Source organism: Brachyhypopomus gauderio, chromosome 4, assembly GCF_052324685.1.
Source record: "Brachyhypopomus gauderio isolate BG-103 chromosome 4, BGAUD_0.2, whole genome shotgun sequence".
NCBI classification, from domain to species: Eukaryota; Metazoa; Chordata; class Actinopteri; order Gymnotiformes; family Hypopomidae; genus Brachyhypopomus; species Brachyhypopomus gauderio.
In genome coordinates, this window is record NC_135214.1 from 30,153,169 (window position 1) to 30,176,537 (window position 23,369).

The 23,369-nt window shown below is 41.1% G+C and overlaps 2 protein-coding genes across 4 annotated transcripts; both read right to left on the bottom strand.

The window, feature by feature from the left end:
* Window positions 1–6,474: 6,474 nt before the first annotated feature.
* Window positions 6,475–10,296, bottom strand: dclre1b (DNA cross-link repair 1B). 3 transcript variants are annotated; one of them, XM_077003738.1, is made up of 5 exons: window positions 9,999–10,296; window positions 9,322–9,716; window positions 8,905–9,070; window positions 8,603–8,785; window positions 6,475–8,256 (listed from the first exon to the last, which is right to left on the bottom strand). In XM_077003738.1, the coding sequence occupies exons 2-5, from the start codon at window positions 9,511–9,513 to the stop codon at window positions 7,061–7,063; spliced, it is 1,737 nt and encodes a 578-aa protein (XP_076859853.1). In that variant the 5' UTR covers window positions 9,514–9,716; window positions 9,999–10,296; the 3' UTR covers window positions 6,475–7,060. The 3 variants fall into 3 exon arrangements, with proteins under 3 accessions (XP_076859853.1, XP_076859852.1, XP_076859851.1); XM_077003737.1 differs by having other exon boundaries at window positions 9,924–10,296; XM_077003736.1 differs by having other exon boundaries at window positions 9,322–10,296.
* Window positions 10,297–11,464: 1,168 nt separating this feature from the next.
* On the bottom strand, window positions 11,465–20,474 carry adora1b (adenosine A1 receptor b). The gene is made up of 2 exons (XM_077003740.1): window positions 19,240–20,474; window positions 11,465–14,185 (listed from the first exon to the last, which is right to left on the bottom strand). The coding sequence occupies exons 1-2, from the start codon at window positions 19,671–19,673 to the stop codon at window positions 13,513–13,515; spliced, it is 1,107 nt and encodes a 368-aa protein (XP_076859855.1). The 5' UTR covers window positions 19,674–20,474; the 3' UTR covers window positions 11,465–13,512.
* Between the last annotated feature and the right edge of the window lie 2,895 nt (window positions 20,475–23,369).

Sequence of the window (23,369 nt, forward strand, 5' to 3'; positions counted from 1 at the left end):
TAATTTAAACAATGCAGTTTAAATGGAATTGTGGCATTCATGATTCCTGCAAGTATTGAAATAGAACAAAGCAGTCTTGTAGTGCAGTGTTATTGGGGTTTTAGATCCCAGTGAGAGGTTTTGCTGATGGGGGGGTCATGCTTTGCTATATCCACACTGCTATAAAACGTGCTAAAATTGCTATAATGCAGAAAACCACTCAAAGAAGGTGAGGAACTGAAAGGTAGAGACACCGTGTCAGAATTCAGTATAAATTATACTGCTAGCAGTATAAAACTTACACGTTAAATTCTCTGTATGCATATTGAAAGCCACTTCATCTTTTCTGTGTTGATAAATAGTCTTGAGTACAAATATCCGTACTGATAAAATCGGCATTAATGTTATATTGTGGCTCATTATGACTAATATAACTATTATTAGCAATGAGCAATACTGATTTCTAGGTCCATTCCAGGTACATAGTGCCTAAAACATTTGTAAATCAAAAAATTGCCAAATTATTCTTAAACACTTTTATCTCAGACAGAATTCTTTTACAGTGAGCAGTGAGGAGGTAAATGGATTTTAGCCTCTAAAATTGCATTACACTACACAGCAGAACTGATTCTGATTCCAATTTCTTTGTGTATCAGGGTATGAAATGACAGATTGAAAAGTCAAACAGAATAACAATGAGATTTCTGTAATTGGATTCAGATGGTTTAGATTGATATGAACTATATTAATATCTAGAATATGTGTCACTGTGTGAGCGCAAAGCTTTAGTGTTGGTTAGTAGGGAGAGTGAGTGCAAATGTCACCGCCTGTCATGCTACTTATTAAGCCTCAGCTATTATATATTGACTGCATACTTCTAAGAAAAATCGATATAGACAGAATGGTTGGATTGTTGTGTAGGAATAAAGAGGTTCATTCTGTATAGATGTATACATGTATACATTTTTTCAGGAGTCTGGCTGAATGTGTGAATAATTACAGCAAACACAATGCTGGTAATGCATATCACACATTTAAACAGAAAAAAACCCAACAAAAACCTGTCGTATAAAGCACATAGAAACACGTCTGCATGTTTATCTCCCTTTGCAAAAGAGTTCACAAAGTGCCCTATAATTACAGAAAAACACAGAAAAAACCAAAGACAAACGTGGTCTTTTTGGGAAGATCGTACAGCTGCAACAGTATTAGACTTAATGAGGGTTGTTAAGCCTTCCACTGCAAGAACAAAGAATTCTAAAAGAAAGTGAGTTTTAACACATAAAAAGAAACATTGCACTTGCTTTTAACAGTTTCCTAACCCGTTTTCATATTATAGTAGATTTGCTTAGTGTCCATTACTTTCAAAAATGAGCTGCTGTGGACAGCAGGCCTGTGTTATGTGGTATAATGTTTGGAAAAAAGGAACGCTATAAAAACCAATCTCAAAGGCAGATTTGATGCAGTCAGAAGTGTGCTCTGATCTTGAGCAAAGCAGCTCTTACATTTTCCTTTCAGACAGGTTGTTAGAAATGTTCAGTTATAATACTGAGTTGGGTTAGCTTTACATTATTAGCACCTCCAGTGTTCACTCTAAAACTTTTTACAGAGGTTTAGATAAAGATTTTTTTTAGTAAGATGTAATTCTTAGACAAATGAACCGAAACCCTGAATTTGGCTTCCCTCTTTCTCCCCACGTCTCTCTCCCTCCCTCACAGTCTCTCTCTCACTCTCTCCTCCCCCTCGTTAGCTATCACGTTTTGGAGTACACTGTGTAGAAGCTCCTTGTCCACAGCACATTAGAGGCTTTGCAGAAGGGACTCTGCTCTATGCCTAATTCATACCCTTCAGTCCTACGGCAGAGACCTGCTGTAAGCCCTCACTGAAGCTCGCTGGCTCCCGTTTGCAGGTCTGGGTTGCTTCCCTCAGATCGTGATGATGCTGGGACTGTGCTGTTTCAGTGCCAAGAGGGGGTGGAAGAGGAGGAGGAGGAGGAGGAGGAGGAGGAGGAAAATGATCCAACGCTGAGCACTACACATGTGCTATTGTGCTATTGTAATGCACGAAAGTTTCATGATTAGAGATCAGAGGGAGGTCTCTGAGGGAAGAGGGACTGCTGGTGCAGTGTGAGCACCATCCTACTACACCACCCTACTGTACTCTACACCTCGCTATTGCACCATCCTACTACACCACCCTACTGTACTCTACACCTCGCTATTGCACCATCCTACTACACCACCCTACTGTACTCTACACCTCGCTATTGCACCAGGCTACTACACCACCCTACTGTACTCTACACCTCGCTATTGCACCATCCTACTACACCACCCTACTGTACTCTACACCTCGCTATTGCACCATCCTACTACACCACCCTACTGTACTCTACACCTCGCTATTGCACCAGGCTACTACACCACCCTACTGTACTCTACACCTCGCTATTGCACCAGGCTACTACACCACCCTACTGTACTCTACACCTCGCTATTGCACCATCCTACTACACCACCCTACTGTACTCTACACCTCGCTATTGCACCATCCTACTACACCACCCTACTGTACTCTACACCTCGCTATTGCACCAGGCTACTACACCACCCTACTGTACTCTACACCTCGCTATTGCACCAGGCTACTACACCACCCTACTGTACTCTACACCTCGCTATTGCACCAGGCTACTACACCACCCTACTGTACTCTACACCTCGCTATTGCACCAGGCTACTACACCACCCTACTGTACTCTACACCTCGCTATTGCACCATCCTACTACACCACCCTACTGTACTCTACACCTCGCTATTGCACCAGGCTACTACACCACCCTACTGTACTCTACACCTCGCTATTGCACCAGGCTACTACACCGCTCTAGTGCGCCACACTACTGTACCGCCCTACTGCACTACGCTACTACACCACCCTACTGGACCATCCTACTGCACTACACTATTACACCACCCTACTACACTATGCTACTGCACCACCCTACTACACCGCCCTACTGCACCAGGCTACTGCACCACCCTACTACACCGCCCTACTGCAACGCCCTACTGCACCAGGCTACTGCACCACCCTACTGCACTACGCTACTACACCACCCTACTGCACTATACTACTACACCGCCCTACTAGACCACGCTACTGCACCACACTACTGCACTACGCTACTGCACCACCCACTACACCGCTCTTCTGCACCAACTTACTGCACCTCGTCATGATCCAGGCTGGATCACTGTGCTATTGTTTGTGTCAAGCCTGCATACACTATATGCTTTCTGAACTGCTTAAATGGCTAGGCTGGGAACGGGTCGGGCGACTTTCATCCATATTGTCAGAGAAAAATGTAACTAAAAATAACATTTCACTCATAAAGTCTACGGATCAAATGGATCAAGGTGGAAAATATGTTACACGGTGAAGAGACATCGCTCAAATGGGGCATATCCAGCAAATATCAGATTTTCTTGGTGGGTAGGACCTGGCTGAATTTCAACGAGCGTCTCTCCCCTGATACCTGCTTATCGGTGGGCACAGCATGCTGTAGCCCTGCAGGGTTCTCTGAGCCTGTCGAGCCTGTGGAGTAAGTGGGTGGGGGGGTGGGGGGGTGTTGGTAGTGAGGACACTGGCTTTGGCCCTGCCGCCCTCCTACAGATCAAAGCCATATCTGCAGTTCAGGTCCATTCATCTTCCATTTCTTCAATGCACCTCCAGACATCCGGCTCTGTTACTGAAGCAGCAGTTGTGCCATGATTCACACAGTGGGTGAATGCACTGCTGTAGGTAATAAACCCTATGTCCATCAATTACTCAAAATAAAACAAAACAAACTAAAAAAAAAGACCACCAGCCATTTTGAATTTATAGTAGATCCTCGGGGGAATTTTTTGAAAATCTGTAATGACGTTTAAATGGCGTTTACCGGTTCTTGATGAATAGTTTCATCCTGATGGTAATTAATCTATGAAGCACCAGTGGCCTACTGTGCCGTGATGGTGTTACCGTGGTTCACGCACAGGCAGGTCGGTGTGTATACTCCTTGTTTTCCAGATATCCTTCCAGCTCCTCTTTTGCCGCTCCTATCAATCACCTGCACCTGTTTGTAATTTCTGGACTCATTACCCTCTGCATATATACTCACCTGCATACAGCCCTGTTTGCCTGTGTTGCACCCCCCCCCCCCCCCCCCCCCCCCCTTCGTGTATGCATTTTATGCAAGTCCATATCATCCACTAATTGCTCAATGAGCATCACTCCACTTCTGATTTCTACAACCGTGTTAAGTGTATTAAGAAAACTTTTAAAGTAGCATTTAATGTTCACTTTATTGTAAGGATTTTATGTTTGGCCAATGATTTTTGCCACTGGCTGGAGCTGAGAGTCAGTCAGTGTTCTTGCCCAGAGGTTGAATTAGCTATTGGCCATCATTCAAGAGGACATTAGCTGCATGCAGGGTTTGTGCTGGTCTCTGGGAGCATGGCCTGTGTGTTAATGTGGATCTGCCCTCGTCCAGAATGCAAATACCTTCCGTGAAAGTGCCAGCCATTTATTCTGTGTGAGGGCATGGAGACACTGCTCCAACCCCATGTGAAACTGACCCTACTCCACCTGCAAAGGCACAAGGCTGCGGTCTGATGAACCCTGAACTCAAGACCATCTGTGTTCAGATACAAAAGAAGAGAAGGAAGATATTTGGCTACTTTTCCCAAACCATATAATATTAAACAGAAATGAATTGGTATTCATAATTGATGGTTGGTATAGTGCATTAATTGGTATATCTTAATAACCCCTGAGTAATAATATGTTGATAAAGAACATCTATATTTGGCCTCTTATCTAATTTGCATTTGAGATGGATGAAAAACTCATGTGGACCATCCCATATTTTCTACATACTTGAGAAAGACTAGTTTTATTTTGAATAAAATACCCCCGTTATCAAATGTAGCACCAGGAAGTTTCTTGGGTTCCACGTGAAAATATGTTATAGGTTGTTACTTCAGAGTTTCTCTCCCCTATGTGCTAAACCGTTCTCACTATCAGATATGGTTGCAGGTCAGGTGACTGGCTCAGCTGTAAAAGGGCCCTGTAGCACCTAAAGGCATTTGGTTCTTTGAGTATTCCATTACTGTGGGCGCCATGACAAAAGAAGAAAAACGTCGACAATTCTAGTCAGCTTAGTGAGATAAATTAAATTCTCCACTCATGTACCTATTACTCCTCCAATGACTAGGATTTTTTTTTAGCATACCAGGAGCACTGCCGGAATGTAAGATTAAATCAACACGGATTTTATTCACTGTACAATCAGTAGCCGTGTAGAAAAAGAAATTAATCCTTTTGGGCATGAATGAAATCTGATTAGAATTATTAGACTGAAAAAATAGATTGTCTTAGGTTCATTTGTGAAACAATGTCACATAAACAGCAGCAGATTTATTTCACGCTGGTTTCGCCTCGCTGAACATCCCATACCCTGCTAACTACTGCCATCTAGTGACGAACCGAAAGAAAGACTACAAGAAAACGAAAATAATTTAGCGCTAACTTAAAATTCTATAAGATTAGGCCAGTGAAGGTCGTGGAAAGTGATGCAATGTTAGAGCTAAAATTCTTCCTTAAAACAAATAATACAATATGGCAGAGTTTTGATTAATTCATTAATTGATTTTACTAGTTTACTAAAGTGTTTGCAGTCTATGGCTATTTCCACAGCAATACATAAATGTTTTTTTCTTGTATTAGTTTGCTGAATTAATGACCTTTTAAATGAACCAATAACTCTGGTACTCCAATACTATAGACGATAGTTTCCTTGAGCGTTGTACTGTTTTGGTGGTCTAATAATATTGCCAAGGACATTAAGGATGGGTTACATGTATTGAATTCAGAGAACAGGTCTGGAACCTCTAGTGCCAATTCCTATTCATTTGTAGATGAACACATCTTTGCACCCCTGCATTTGAAGGGATAGTCACCAGACAGGGATGCGCTCTTTAGTATGTTTAAATGTAATCTTACTATGGTCAGTCCCAGGCAGCCATGTGTATAAACCTTGTGATTATCTGCATTATAATTTAATTTATCTCTGCCACCCCCACCATTGCATACTGTCGTATCTTTTCATAGTCTAAATCATGGTCATGCCAAAAAATCAGTAGAGTCCTGCTAATACAGTTCGTTAACCTATGCCAACCTCCCAGTGAGTCTATCCAGTGAGAAATGAGTACTTCTTGTGAACGAGTTGCATAATCTTTTCTGTAGCAGGCACATCAGCAACTGAAACGTCTCCATATTCTGAAATCAACCATGAGAGTCTGTAATGTGCAGTTAACAGGCGAACACATTACTCACTGTACATTTAACTAGTTATATTTGGACCATTTTACATAGTCTGTATCTGAGCCTTTCAAAATGAGGTATTCAAAACTAGGACTAAACTAAATGAACCAGCAAACGAAATCAACAAGAGCATTACAAAACAAAATTTATTGTTTTTAACACTACAAATGGCATCCACACTTTTAGAAGGCAAAAAAAAATGTATCGCAGTATATAAAACATTAAGCAAACTGAAAACATGATAAGACAATAACAGATCATTCAGGAATGTGTGCAAAAACGCAACAGGTTGCAAACATGGTGAAAAACACTGTACAAATCACAGAACTGTTTTAAACAACAATAAGCCTTAAGGATCTAAATCGCCAGATTCTGGAGTTTGTTTTTAAATGAAAATATACTAGGTTCAATAACACATGTGAATAGGTTTAACGGAGGATCTAGTGAGGTGTTCCATATGTTGGCACATGAACCTTAAACCACAATACCAGTCAGTGTCAAGGAAGTGCCCCAAATCAAAGTGCATAGTAATACAATTCAAAAATACAAAAGTCACAGGCCACATATCCTCCGATGATTTTAATCACATCATTTTAAATAAATATTTGTGAAACGATAAAACTAGTGAGATTCTTGCTAAGCAGTAATGATGATTTGAAAACAAACGCAGAGTTTTGGGACTTCTGTTTCACATCAGACAGCACGCCGACACATTCACATAAACACCGGTTTGGATTTCAGCCTTTGTATTGCAGCTTCAAAGGGATCGCTCTTGGGTTCCAGCACACTGAATGGGATGAGGGAATAAGCCAGACGCGAGCCTCGAAAGACGCTACGTTGACCCACAAGTTCCTCCTCTGGAATCGTAAAGTTCCCAAGTAGCCACTGCTCAGTGGTCACTCTGGCAGACTGAGCCAAAGGCTCCTGTAGTGTTTCAGCCGGTGTTAAGGCTTCCATAGCCAGCATGCATGTGCCATCATGGAGATTAATGCTGTCCATGGATGGACACGTGGCTCTGGGGTGAGCACTTCCTAGCTGGGGGCCTTTCTTGGGATTTTGGCTGACGCCAAAATCACTCAAGCTTTTAGTATTGAGGGACATGAAGCCATTTTGGGCAACGAAGGACTCATCATCATGGGCGTCTAGCTGAATGCTGAGGCTGTTGATCGTCATTGTGTCCTCAGACGTGACTCGCGCCAGAGTCGTGCCCCTGTGCAGCGGACTGCACGGACTATGAGTGAGATCCGCACTCATGTCCAACAGGACGCAGTCCGAGTCCGCATCGGCGTCAGAGCTGACTTCGTTCACGCCATCTGAAGAATCTAAGTCCCCGTTGTTGACCCCGTTGTTGAGCCGCTTCTGCCCCGGCGACTCGAACACGACTCCTCGAGGCAGCGACCGTAACGGCTGGCGTGGCACGGTGGCTGGGTTGAAAGCGCCACGTGGGCCGCTAGGTTCACCCGCCATGTAATGCTGCACCGACTCAGGTACCACCACCGGGCGGGGCTTCCTGAGCGGGCTCAGGAGAGAGGAGAAGTAAGGCAAGCAGTTGCCCACGATGGGTAGCAGAGCGACCGGCCGCAGGGCCGAGACGAAGTCCTCCAGCTCCAGGTAAGAGGAGTGGTCAGAGTATGGCACCACATAGACGTTGGGGTGGCAGGAGACTACAGGGCGGCTGGTGGGCAGTATGGCTATGGTGGGCCACTCCTTGTTCCAGGCCAGCAGATTAGAAGCGTTGATCTCGGACTGTCTGACTGCACGGAAACGCCCGGCACCCTGCTCTGTGGTGAACACGTCGGGGAGCTCCAGGGCCTGGAGTGTCTCCAAGCGCTCCAAGTCCACCTCCACCCACGTCTTAAACTCCATGGCCAGCTCCACAAGCAGAGACTCTTTACCAAGGGCATACACACCTGTTGGCAGAACATCATCTTATTCTACTTGTTAAAACTCTAGCTTGTAGTCACCCGAGAAAAGAACGCTCTGTTGGGATCTGGTAAAACAAATACTTTTATATAATGTACTGTTTCGGGTATTTTATTTATTTATAGGGTATATTATTTCATAATGCACAAAATATTTCCTGAAGTCATTAATAAAAATCATTAGTAAAAATCTTGGTGTGCTGAAGTACCGACTCAAAGGACACACTGACGCTTGATGTACTTGAGACATGCAGAATCTTAATGTCCGTCGAGACTCACTGGGTTTGAGACACTGTATTTAATGTTGGGGTGTAATACACACTGCAAGACTCACCGATGACCACAGTGTAGTTTGGATGAGCTCTGATTATCTCTTTCATCTGCTGACAGGCTTGCCGGCGAGAAGGAATAGACCGGGTGGGGTCACAGTTAGTGTTGTCCAGATACAGCACATCAATAGTTGTATTGTTTCTCAGACATGGCTCACGCAGCATTGACGGTGTGTAGCGAAAGTCCCCTGTTCACAACACAGAAAACCATAGGTATTGTGTGACTTTTTTTCCACATTTTTCCATTTGTACACACTGCAATATAGACAACACTGCTTACAAGTGTTTACATTTAGCCAAGGCTCACCAGTGTAAAGAATGGTGCCAAAGTACCCTTCGAAAAAAAACATAACGGCTCCAGGACAATGGTTAGCATCGATAAGGGTAACAGTCATCCTTTCTTTCCCAATGTCATCCAATGGCAGCATGTGTGGTTCCCCAACCTCTAGGGCATGGATCCAGTTCTCTTTCACCTATATATGGCAGCCACATCAGAGTTTAAAAATAATAACTGGAACAACATTCAGGAATACCATGATATATGTTGAAATAATACAGAAGTAAACAGATATCTTTGTCCAGACGTATACAGAGTTTCTCACAATGTAATTCTGGTGATATTTCACTACTAGTTAGCCTGTGATTATAATTATTAATGTAGATAATATTTTACATAAAGATAAATGAGAATGCGTCAACCCCGGATTGTCTAGGGACTAGTCACCTGTAGTTTACGTCTTAGGAGTGTGGCGGTCACAGGTGAGCAGTAGATGGGTCGGTTACTCCAGGTGGATGTGAGGCCAGAGGTGTGGTCCGTGTGCATGTGCGAGAGGAAAAAGAGCCGTACATGGCTACACTTCCGCAGCTGCCAGCAGTCCACTGCGATGGGGGTGTTGGCTATGATTTTCCCATTCATCTTGAGCAGTGTTGTGATGTTAGCGAGTTTGGTCTGGCTACTTCCACCAGCTACGCCGCAGAGCCATCTAGCCCAGCTACAATAATGTAGATGTAGCTAGCTCGCCAGCGGCCAACGCGGACTGTGTTAATGTTAGCTAGCTGGCTAACACGACACGGTGGCGCTGTCGTTAGCTTTACACAGCTAAGGCCAAATGTTCCACGCTGTGAAACAAATAATACAACATTTGACGGCGTATTAGGTCTAAGTATAACATTCTGTATATTTATTTTTTTGTGAGAAGTAATTACAAGAATATAACCGCAAGAGGTCCAGTGCTAATGTAACTAGCCGGCTAGCAACCGAACCAGGGTAGATGGAAGTGGATGAACCCAAATACGCTGCACGCCATCAGTACTGAGTGTTTTTACCTCAGCGAGCAACCTGGCCAGCTGCGAGAGTGATTTGTCGGCGGTTGTGTATGCAAGCACCCTGGAAACACTTACAATGTAAAGTTTTTAAACGATACCTATTTCTATTAAATGTCCAATCTCAAAAGTGCACAAAACACAGCCAGGCTCCCGCTTCGCTGGTTTGGTTCGGCCGCCAAGAAACAATCTGGTCCGCTGACGGTTTCGTTAAAGCTACAGCACTCCACAACACGCCAGAGTCTCGTTAGATTCTATTTTCACTAGTTCCTGGTTAAATCTGTAGATTATGTCTTTTCTTTTTCTAGAATTACATGTTTTACATCTGATTAGGACATCCAAAGGTACAACCACAGTTGGAAAGGTTTGACGCAGATGTTACCTACATTACAATCGCAAAGGAGCTAGATGTAATGTAATGCAATACATGCAGCCTTAATTTATATAGTCTATAGGCCTACAAAAAAATACATATACGGAATGCGTTACTGTGGACAAATTACTACCAGAGCTATATAAAAAAACATGCAATGTTTTTCTCCACTCTGGTGTGCGAATTATCTGTATATTTAGCTGTATTTTTTTGTGAGCTACTGCAACTAAGATCACATTACTTGTATGTGTGAGCGCACTTGGAAAATAAACAGATTCTGATTCTGCTTGTATTAGGAATTAACCTCGGAATAATTTAATGTATTTGTTGTGTAGTGCTATTGTTTATTTATCCACTAGAGGGAAACAAAACGCATTTATCCTGAATGAGCTACAGTTGACCAAATCGTCAACTGATGCAGTGGGGGTCATGCAAAGTTCGCACTCTTTCCTTTCGTGACTTTGCACTGGGCGTTTCTGAAATGGCTGTCAAACTCAATAGACTTCCGCAGTAACTAGTAATTAATAAGTAATTAAGATCAAATCTCTAAGGTATATATGCTCCTGCTCAGAAATGTCAAACATCCTTTAAAACTGAACTATTGCTAGGCAGATGACACCCAGATCTATATCAAGACCAAATCAATCTTCACTGGCTTTCAGTTAAATACCACATTCATTTTAAATCCATCTCACACACAAAGCTCTCAATAACCTCCTCCCACACCTTAGCTACAAACCTAAATCATTGTGTCTTCTGCCATGCACCTCATTGTTCCTACACCTTCATAGCTTTGATGACTGACCATTTTTAAGATTTGCTCCACAACGCTCTGTCCTTGTATGTCTGGCTGTCTAGTTCTCTCTCCATAATAAATCCAAACTTAAATCCCTTAATCTTTCCTTAGCTTAGCTTCCTCGTCATGCATTGTGTAATTTGTAATTGCAAGTGTGTTAAAGGGGTTACTTTAAAACTATCATAGCAGTGTGTCAGAAAAGCGGATATGTTAAGACTAAGATTTTTAAATATGAAAACAAATTTTAAAACAGAAAACTGCTGGAAAGAGAACATGCTGTTAAGAATACAAGGCACAAATAAATTGAAAACCAGACACAGACTTCATTACTCCACTATTCCTATTTACTTAGAAATAATGAAATAAGAAATAAGGTACAATTGTACTGATTGCAATCCCACAATTGCTTACAAACAGTTATGTACATACTGTACTTACTTCATACCAGTTTATGAATTGTCAGGACTACCGAAGTGATTCCATCTTTCATACTGTGTTTTGGCAGAAGTCCAATGAAACATAAAGAAGAACACTAGTAAACCGTAGTGATGTAAAAAAAAAAAAAAAAAAAAAAAACAACAAAACAAAAAAACAGATATTTTTTATGGTCGAGGCATCTGTTCAGTGTATTACTGACAAGCTTTAGTCAGAGTGAACATAAATTACTTGATAATTTTGACCATGTCTTGGTGTGTCTCACAGAGAAAGCTTGGTTCCATCATGACTACATGTATGCTACTATACAGAAAAAAAACAAACAAACAAAACGTATAATGCTGCCAGTATACATGGCTCGAGGTTTCCCTTCAATGTGGTAGCAAAGGGAGAAGACAGCATCCATCTTTACATTATATTGAATACCACTGTTTTGTATTATATAATTACATAACATTTGAACATACCTTAAATTATGCAGGTTAATTTGCAGCTGCAAATAAAAGTCAAATTAACCTTGGGCTAGCTGAGAGAGAAGTGCTGGATAAACATAAATTAAGTGATCACTTCCTGAACTCATCCAGCATCACTTGCCATGAATTATCCCTCCCTTAACACACACACGCACGCACGCACACACACACACACACACACACACACACACACACACACACACACACACACACACACACACACACACACACACACACACACACACACACACACACACACACAGTTGAAAGGCAAAAGAATCTGTTTACTTTGTCCAGCAAAATATTTTATAGCATGTGTGTGTCTAATTTTGCTTGGTAGAGATAGTAATGCAACACTATAATGGTCGATAATGCTATTAATGAACGTCAGACTATATTAATTTATTGTTTCTTTAGTGCAGTTCTTAAGCAATACTGTCTGTAACCACCAATACTTATTTGTATGTAGTGGGCAAATTAATAAATTAAATATATAATTCATGAGAAATTTCTGTGCAAACCAAATCTGTAGTTTTATGTTATTTATGAGCAGCCCTTATATATTGTATATTGTTGCTCTCATCATTCATAACATTTTCTAATAAAAACCGCACTTCAAATGTGAGCGTATGAAATAAATGCTTGAAATGAACTATCAGTGTATACAGTGCATTCACATTTTCTCATTTAAGTGTGTTCTCATGAATAAAAATTCATGATGACTACAAATATTTTATGATGAGATGATGCATCTTTTAAGATTGCATACTTTGGATAGCAGAATGGTGCAAATAATTTTTTTTATATTTGTATAATAGTTTAACTTTTCTGTTTTTTTTTTTTTTACCAAGAATTCTTTTGATCACTGAGTAAACATTTTTTAGTATGGTGTATTAAGTATTATTTAAAAATGCCACATCTGAGATTGTCCCACTAAATGACTTAATTCCACATTCTAGCCTCTTTGTCTTTCTTGTCAAAGTGGAGTGATAATGTTTCATAATATGTCCAGAACAGGAGCGGTCTCTGACAACAGCACATTCTGAGTATGATAACATCCACAGGATCCTGATTACTGACAAAAAATGAGTCTTTCAGTAAGTGAACTGAAGCGTTCACGCATTTTAGCCAATATGTAAAAAAAGATAAGAAAGCAAATGAGCAATAAACCAACTGCTGATCAGTGAAATGGTGGGATTTCCAGAAAGGACATGACGAACCATGTCATGTTCGCACTGCAGAACAGGAGTGCTCATATTTTGATTACACTGATAGACATGCGCACGTGAAAACAATAAAAATCTGATAAAGCTGTTTACATGCTCATATTAATTGATTAATGCATACATGTGATGTGGAATAAACATTTACATGGTGTTTTACATAGTAGTCTTATTCCTTTTAGCGGTGGATTAATGCACTCAGTGGCACTTGCTGAAAAACACTGAATTACATTCAAAATTATTCAGAGTATCAAACATTTCAGCCTGCGCAGGAAGTCCCCCACACTCCCAGTCAAATGTTGTTGTGTTCCAGTGGGGCAGCAGGACAGAAGTGATCCTTGTCCAGCCTCTCACTCATCTGAGTATCGATCGGAGGAGCGTCCTTACAGCAGAAGTACTGCTTCCAGATCCGCAGGAACGCCATTCGGAACTTCTTGATGCGGAACGCGTACACGATGGGGTTGACGGCCGAGTTGCCGTGGGTGAGCAGGATGGCGATGAAGAGGAGGACCTCGGGCTTCTCGCACTCGGGGCTGAAGAGCGTGATGCAGTTGAGGATGTGCAGGGGGAGCCAGCTGGCGGCGAACAGCACCAGGACGAGTGCCAGCGACTTGGCCAGCTTCAGCTCCTTATTGTAATACTTACTGGGGTCGCCGTGGCCCACGCCCACCTTCTTGTTCAGCTGCTTGTGGATCATGTAGAAGATCTCCGTGTAGATAGCAAGCATGAGAAACAGCGGGGGCAGCACCCAGCTGAAGAAGTTGAAGTAGACCATGTACTCCATGCTGATGACGTTCTCGAACTGGCAGGTGATGAACAGGTCCGGGCTGAAAGAACCATTCTTCCTCTCCAGGTTGTGCAGGTTGTTCCAGCCCAGCATGGGGGTTAGGCCCACTATGAAGGCCACGGCCCAGCACATGACCACAGCCAAACCAGCTCGTCTTGGAGTGACCACTCTCCTGTAACTGAAACAAAGATATTTGTTAAGTGTTGTTTACACATAAGTGTTGTTTACACAAGAGTTGTTTGCACTTTCTGGAGAACTCAGGACACCGCCACTTTTGTGCAAGCGTATGTCGCTGTCCTGAAATGCTGACATTCTTAAACCCAGATATTCAATTTGTGGTATTAAATATCAAGTGTTTACACACATTAATTACCCAGTTAAAAAAATCAATGTGTTTTTTTTACCCAAATGTTAACCACATCTACAACTATTGCTGACACAATCACAAATAGGTTAGGTTGCTAATGTAATGTGATACTGACCAAAAACCAGGTAAAATTGATCCCCTTTCTCAGCTGTTATCTTACTAGACTTTATCTCCTGTTCAGAGCTCCTCCATCCAGACAACTCCTTTGATCACACAAATACTTCTCCAAGCAGAGCTGGCTCTATGCTGAGATGTGCTCCCCAAGCTGGGAGCTACTACTACACTCTTTTCTTTTGCCAGCCCATGTCTATCTTCAGGCATTTGGATCTGCAACAAAGATACTTGCCTTATATTGATCCCCTTAACTACTCCAAGTGAACTCCCAATCTAATTCAATTAGAAGACAAATCACTTTGGCAAATATGGAGAGACTAGCATATGCTGCATATTCAGCTAGTCTTCCAATTTATTTATTTATTTATTTACTTTTTGCATTTCTTTTACAATCTTTTAATTACTTTTCATTACTGTAGGAAAGTAGTTACATGTATGTAACATAATTTATTAACTATATTATTATATAGTATATAAAATATAAATTAGGACTAGAAAAATATTTTTAAAGTGTACATATTTTGGGGAATTTATGAGCTGTACGTAATGTGAGAATAGGTATTCTCTCAAATGGACAAAGTCTCTTTTAATCATCAGTTGAATCATATTTTGTACATGGTATTTACTTTCTTCACTTCTACATTTAGTTGACACATACTGGTGCAAAATAACATTGATTTCAGTCTTTTCAACTAATCTTTCGCTAAACATTTAATACACAGCTTCCTAATGGCTTAATGACATATATAAGAGCTTGCAATGTGAATACTGAAATGAAGTTACCTTCATTTTGAACTTCTGAAGTGTTAACAGTTATATGGTATAATAAATATTATTATTTTATATTATTTAATAGGGCATAACAAATATAATCCTGATTAATTATATGCCCTTATATTAATCATACACAATAAATGGTGAAGTAAGTCAATTGATCATCAATGATGAATATTGTATATATCTGTCCATAACATTTTCCTAATTCATCTTCATTGTGTTGTCATGTATCATCTCAGAACAATCAATGTAATTTGAGTTTAAATGCTCTTTTCTCCTAATATGATTGTCACATCGAAATAAATTTCAAACAAGATAACTATATGTGGAGCTCAAAAAACCCTAACCTTTAAACCCCAGAGTTCCACTGATCTGCTGTTTAAGTTTTAGATTTTTTGAAAACATTGTTACAATGGGGTTCTTATGGTAAAGTTTCACTATTATTAGTTGACATAAACTATTACTTTACATCGCAAAGGCAACATCAACTGCCAGTTCTGGAAATCTTACTCAGAAGGAGGCAGCCATTTTGTTCTACTTCAAAAGCTGGGAGTTTGCCCTATTCAGCCCCGTCGACAGGGGGGGACAACCGGGTCTGTTGTCCCGGGCCCCAGGGCCAGGGGGGCCATCAAAGAACCCAGCAATTAATTTTTATTTAAAGTCTATAATTTTAAATAATCTTGAAATCTTTCATTAATATAAAATTCTGTACTCAAAATAAGCTCAATTGCTAAAATATATATGTTTTTTACCTATCTGCATATTTTCCATTAAGTGTATACACCCCCGCCTCCCACTGAAAAATGGTTTGATCCAGCACCAACTGTAGCCAGCTGGTACCCGCCCAACAGTGGGAAATACAGTTGTCAGTGTTGCCAGGTTCGCGGTTTTCACGCCAAATTGGGCTTGTTTGAAACTCCTTCAGTAAAGATTCTGGGGTCGCGGGGTGCGGTTTTTTGGGCTACTTTTGAGTTGGGCCACCGCGGGAGTTACAAGTTACAATATAATACTCAATTTGTCTCCATTTTAACACTGCCTCCCCGGTCGACAATTTACACTCCCCCCCCACCCCACCGCTCAACAACTTGGCTTCTGAGGGGCGGATTTTACACTGACTTTGGGCTGGATATTTTTGTAGGACCTGGCAACACTGACAGTGGTGGATAGTTCAAGTAAACAGAAATCTGGAGCGCAGAAAAGGAAAAAAAGACATTTACCTGACCAATTTTAATGTTGCATTGTGTTCCAGGTTTGAAAAGTGCTGGAATTTAGGCTTATGTACTTGAAAATGTTTGAAATTGTAACTACTTCGTTTCACAACAAATATCTGTCTGACTGAACAGTTCTCTTGTATTACGTTAACAAATACGAGCCTCTTGTAATTCCAGGATGAAACATGAGAGAACGTGAAGACGTTAAGGGCGTACTCACACTAGGCACGGTTTGCTGGTTCCGTGCTGGGGCCCGGTTATCCCCCCTCCCCACTCCCCTTCTGGCCTGCACTCACACTGGCTTCATCAAGCCGGCCCGAGCACGCTTACGTCATCACAACGGGACTTTATTTGGAATAAAAGCGCGTTCGCACAACACTATGGAGTTCACGATTCTCTTTTTATTGTATTTTTGGAGTCATTTTGGGAGTCCAGAAACACGGTGCAAGCACAGATTTATCGATAATTTAACACAACAATTGTCTGCTAATCGCTTTGCCGCCATGACTGTTTAACGTGAGCGTCGCATCACTGACGTCATGTTTGAGTTCCAGCAAAATGAACCAATCAGACGAGGCACCAAGCGGGTCCACGTGAATCGTGCCCTGGCCCACCTCTTCAAGCGGGCCCGAGCACGGTTAACTGATCCGGGCCCGGTTGGAGTGATCACACTAGCCAAACGAACCGTGCTTTGGCAGGGCACCCTGCCCGGGCCCGGATCACAGACCCTAGTGTGAGTACGCCCTAAGATTGGGCATTTCGAAAATAAACAACCATTAAATTATGTGATTAAAAAAGCAAATTATTTCTAATCATTTCGAGTATAAATATTTAACTTAATTAAGTGTAACGTTCTGGGAAATATTGAAATGGACCGTTAAAGTGACATAAAAGTGCTTTAATTCTACCTTATAAAGGTGTATGAACCCTGCAAACATGACTTTGTTCATTACGCTGAAGCGCGACGCGCGCGAAGTTACAAAATTCGAGAAGTCCATGACCTCGCGAATCGACAGCACGTGAGGCCCTCGCACATGGGCGGTGCCACTGCGATTACATCATTTTCGCCGTGTGGACCCTCGCGCCGCGATGCGTCAAGTATAAACCAGTCAGAAACAGCTTTGATGTGTGGCTATATTATATACTATATTGTCTGCTACAGAGGAAATTAAAATGACGTAAGTGGGGGGGTGGTTTGGCACATGAAACTTTCTTGTCCCGGGCCCCAGTAAGACTGTCAACGGGCCTGGCCCTATTCATAATTGAATTTGGAAATGTTTCATTAAGTGTAACAGTGTGGTATACTCAGCATAGTTTCCTGGTGTTTTACAGAATTAGACTAAGCACAGGTTGAGTTTTTTTTTTATCAATGTAATTTAGCAATGGGCCTCTCAGGGTTAAAAGTGTAAGACTGTTACTTTGAGTAGCACATTGTCTACACACACCTCTCAAGGTCATACATTTCCAATGCATGAGATCTGGAGGGTGTGCAGGTTGGTGGGTGAAGTGTGTGTGTGTGTGTGTGGGGGGGGGGTGGTATCACCCTTAAAATTGTTGTGAGGGGTACACTGATTTAACCTTCAGTGCATTTCATTGGCTTATCTAAGTAATGTGGTGCATGTGTTCTGCCATTCAGGTTTCAGTTTTAATTTAAAATCAGACACAGTCACAGCAAAACTCAAGTAGTCAAAACAGTCAAAGCAATAAACTCAACTACATCGGTCATGACGGCAGAACCTTTTGTGATGCATGAGATTTGATTGTTTGGACCTTAAGATCTGTCCCTAAATACATGCATCTCACAGCTAAGACAGAGTATTCTGGATCTAAAGGTTAAAAGGTCACCTCTGGCAGCCACGTCATTCGAGTGATGCCACTGACAGTTAAGCAGAGAAAGTGTGAGAGGCCCTTTTGTGTAAAGAACAAACAGAAGAAAAAACAGAAAATGTTTAATTAATTCATGTTTGTCTCATTTTTTGCTAATTTGCATGGCATTTCCCCAAAATGGATTACACTGACAAGAATTGTGGCACTTGTAAAAAGGAGTAACTTTGTGCACACCATAGACAGGTACATACACCATAGACAGATGTGAGCACTATATATACTTTAGGTCCTAATGGTTCTGCAGTTCATTGGTATTATCACAGCATCTACAACCTCAAAGCCCAGGGAGTCTTTTTAGGACCACTCAAATCTCCAAGTGCAGAGCCCAATTCTGCTGTGCTACTGCCCCTCTCTTGAATGTGTTTCTCTCTCTCTCTCTCTCTCTCTCTCTCTCTCTCTCTCTCTCTCTCTCTCTCTCTCTCATAGTAAACAATAAAGGGCATCTAGTAGGTGCAACTGTTAATACCATTGCTGTGATTAATTATTTGTAATGCCATTTTTAATTTCTCAACAATCCAGGTCAAATGTAATTTGAGTGTGACAGTACTGTCATGTACATGTGTTTATAATAGTCTACAAGATATTTGAAGAAGAAAATCTATTGCATTGTACAATGTGCAGGTAGGTATGGTGGGCAATATGACCATGTGAGATATTACAAATTCACCCAATGCAGATCTTAGTCTGCAATACTCATTTGTGAATGAACAATGCACAAACGAAACACCTGCAGGTAACCTATCCGTTTGTTCAGATTCATACTGAATACTTAACCATAGCCGTCAGCACATAGAATGTAGCCAGGATAAAACCTAAATTATTATTAAGTTCATGCAGTACAAAAACACCCCCCGCGCGTAAGGGTAGTAATTTTACCTGGTAGGAATCTTGACCCTAAGGTATCGGTCAATAGCAATAGCCAGCAGGGCAAGAATAGAACTCTCAGTCAAAACCAGCACTGTGCACGCGACCAGCAAGCAACTGTAGAAGTGAGTTTGAAGTCCGATACTGATAGTTATCGCCAAGGGTATAACAAGCGCTCCAACGGCGATGTCGGCTACTGCCAGAGAGACAATGAAACAAAATGTTGTATCTCTCAAAGACTTGTTAATTTTCACCGCCCAAACCACCATCACATTTCCTATTACAGATGACACGGCAATCACCACTTCCATGCCCATGTAGAGGGCTTGAGTAGGGGAGAGATCTTCGGGCATTCTCGGAGTCCTTGGCAGTGCAATAAAATGTTCAAAGGGATAATGGATTTCAGAAGAAAGTGACGTAAAATTATTTGGTTGTAGTCCTCCCATCAAATCAAACGCTTATCATAAGTAGGCTACTATGTTTTCCCGTACAGCAAGCATGCTGGTTTAGGCTTATTTAGGCGCATGTTATATGAGTGAAAACAGCCAGTAAATAGTAAAATACATCACAGAAGACATATATCGGCTTTTGTGCGTTATCTTAGAATGGGAATATTGTCTGGCTCTTGTGCGTTATCCTCGGTTAATACAAAAGCGCCTCTTCAGATCCACCTGCGCTTGTGCAGAACCTCCTACTGCTCACATGTCTTCATCCGAACAAAAGAATTCGGTATCGTCTTCATTTGTCACCTCCACTGATCGAGTAATCCTTCGTACATCCAAAATATCAAAAAATAGATGAAAGTGCGCTTCATGTCTGCTTTAGAAATCCATCCAGAACTGGGAGGTCTGGTGCTATTCTGATAGTCCTGAGAGTATACTGGCTACGCGGGGTCCCAAAATAGACCTCTTATATGTTTCCATCTACTCTCACCGTTTTATGTTAAAACTGCTATAGCACACAAGCTCCACTTCTGTTAAAACCTCACCAAACCTCGGGAGTTTCGTGGTAAGTGCTATAGTTGTAGTTCCATTTTCTTCTCTGAAGGGCACGGGGGGGAAAGGCGACACCGTCCCAAACGCGGCTTAGTGTTAACGTATGTATATAAAAAAAAACAATTTGGTAAAATATACCTTAGTGTCCTCACCATGGGCATTGAAATAATCCAAATATTTCCGGTTTATCGTTCCTCAAGCAGTAACAGCGAACAGAACGTAGCGCAAAAGGTGTATGAGGTCGGCCGTGCCTATGTGTACTGTAATATTTGTCTACTGCACTGAACTCATTGTGAGAGACTGGGTGTAGCTGATGACAGCGCTCGTTTTGTAAGGACATTAACACTACATTAAATACGCTTTTAGTTGTCATGCCGATTTGCATATGGTATCTTTATTTTATCGTTTTCAGATCAAATAGAACAAATCAGTTTCACAGAACTGCAAAATATTTTTAACAGCTATTAAATACACCAATTAAAAGAGGCCTACTTGAGAGTTTGCTGCTGTTTAAATTGTACATATTATTGCTAAATGCTAAAGAATTGCCAACCATATGATGATACAGTAATTCAGTGTTAGTCCAATGTGGTTTGGTTTTCTATAAAAATGTATAAGACCTCCTTTAGATGTACAGTGCAAATCACAATTATTTATTGTTTTGTTACAGCTTGAGCAAAAGGGTGGAACTCTGCGTTGGAGATTCTGTCACTTCTGCTGACATCTTCAGCACATGTAATAATCAGCAAGAAAGCAAGTGGTATGTCAATGTTCAAAGGATGGCAATCCCTGTTATTGAACCGTCATCTGCTGAAACCACCAGGAATGACTACAGAGAACAATTATTTAAAAAAGGTTTAAAGTATGACAGAAGAAAATTTGGTTATTCAGTAGAAGATAGTAAAGTCTCAGACAAGATCCCTGTTATGGTGTGAGATTGAGGTAATGCAGCCCTTTAATGTCGCTTTGATTGGTGTTCGTTTGTAATGCAGCTGTGTCATGGACTTTTTGGGGCAAAGTCTGTCACTCAGAGCTCAAGTTAGAAGTCTGCGTCAGAGCTCGGAAGTAAGGGAGAGAGTCTTACTCGTGTTGATACAGGTGCCATAAGAGATTTACAGGGATTCTGTGAAGAGAAGGCACAATCCTGGCCTGACTTCCATAACACAGACCACTGGAATTTCACATGCAGACTGTGTAGATGGCTCTGGAGGCTTTAATCCTTGAATTCTCAAACTGAATACACCCAGAAGCTTAATGTGTAAGATTCAAAGGGAGGTGTTTTGTTTGGTTTCAGTATGTTTAGATCAAGGGAAAAATGTTTTCTTATATAAATCCTCATGAGGAACATTTTTTTCATCACACAGAAATCCAGTTAAAGTATATTTGTTAACAAACCTTTCTTTAAAATAACCTATAGCAAACTGAAAGCTTTCTCTCAGTGGGTTCCTCAGACTAGCAGGAGCATGAGCTGAGGTGTTTCAAAAGGGCACTTTGTGGAAGCTCTTCCAATAGCACTTAGAGAACCTAATCAGGCATAAATACCAGATGATTGCAATTAGCTTAGCTGGTTATACATGAAAGCTTTGGCCAAATTTGAGCATGTCAATAACTTAAAATGCTACAAATGCCAAGTCGGTATTTGATAACAGCACTGCTGGATAGAGTGGTATGTTTTAAAAACTCTTGTAAACCTGCAGATGCACTTTTTTAGAGCCTTTTTAAGAGCACCATTAATTTTTTGGACAAATATTATAATTATTTATCAAATCATGACACACGAGGTTCACAGAGTCTACAGGCTTTACAAGGTCTGTTTTAATCCTCAGTCAGTGGTGCAACTTAGTTTATCCTAATTGCTTGTTTCCTGAGCACATACAGAAGTACAGAGTTCTAACCAGCTGCACTAGTCTCAGCATGGTGTGTGGGCGTTGGGGAAGGAGCTCTAGACAGTTCCTTCCTCTCAGACTTTTACAAAGGCCCAGTCAGGTACCAGGACACCAGATAACTAAAGTTATGTTACCACAGAAAGAGGCAGTGGGGAATATAGACACAATAGAAAATGCTTCTTAAAATAATTCATTTACCTGTTTACCTACTTGAAAGAATTATAGTCATTTGGGAATACACCATCTTTGATTTTTTTTAATAGCAGAGTAATTCTCAGATTTGTGAAGAAAACGGATATTTAGGTGTATTATTTTTAGGTGGATTGAAGAGAATGTCTGCGCTATGACCATGTCTGACAATGATAGAAACAAAATTGACCTATCCTAGACTAATGGTTAATGCCATTGGATAATTATACTCCTTTAGATCAACTATTTTATCACTTGCAAAGATCTAAAGCTTACATGGCACAATGCCAAATGGATTACTTCTGTTACTTTCTCAAAATATCCCCAAGTGTATGTAGAAATTTGAATTTCTGCTCGTTTGGCTTCAAGTGAAACAGCTTTGTCTGCTACTGTGCAATTTTCATTGATGTCTAATGAAAGTGCTGTGGGTAAAAATTGAAGTCTGAGGAAGGCAGCACGACATATCATTCAATATGTCAATCATGATCCAGCAAATGCAAATGATTTTGGCTCACCACTCTTTTACTGTGTCACATCACAGTTACCACTGTGTTTAAAATACTGCAATGCACATCACAATCACAAAATCTAGCACTTTCAATTGGAAAATGGTACTTTGTCCATTTAATTAATTCAACCCCAGTATGGTGTAGATGCTATGCAGTGCAAGTAGAGGGAAATAGTGGCCTTCAGATTTCCAGTGTTAGGGCAAGTGTTTTGCATTCACAGATTAACTTTCACGCTTGTTTAAACAGAAGGATTTTAAATCTACTGTTGACCTGAAGTAACATTAATTGGCAGTACACACACCTTGGTCAGAATCATGGCTGTTGAAACCCTTGTCTCACCCCTCCCTGTTGGGAATACAGCAACCTATTCTGATCCTTGCAGACCTTCTGAAATGTCTTGTTTCAGCTTGAAAGAGCACACCAAATGAATCTTTCCTTCAAAAAGGATGAAGGCATCCACACCATATAAGAAACTCCCATTTTCGTTCATTAAAGAATGTTTTGAGTATTGTACACCATCCTTCAAACCTTTATGACAGCAAGTGTTGGTGAATTGCAGAGAT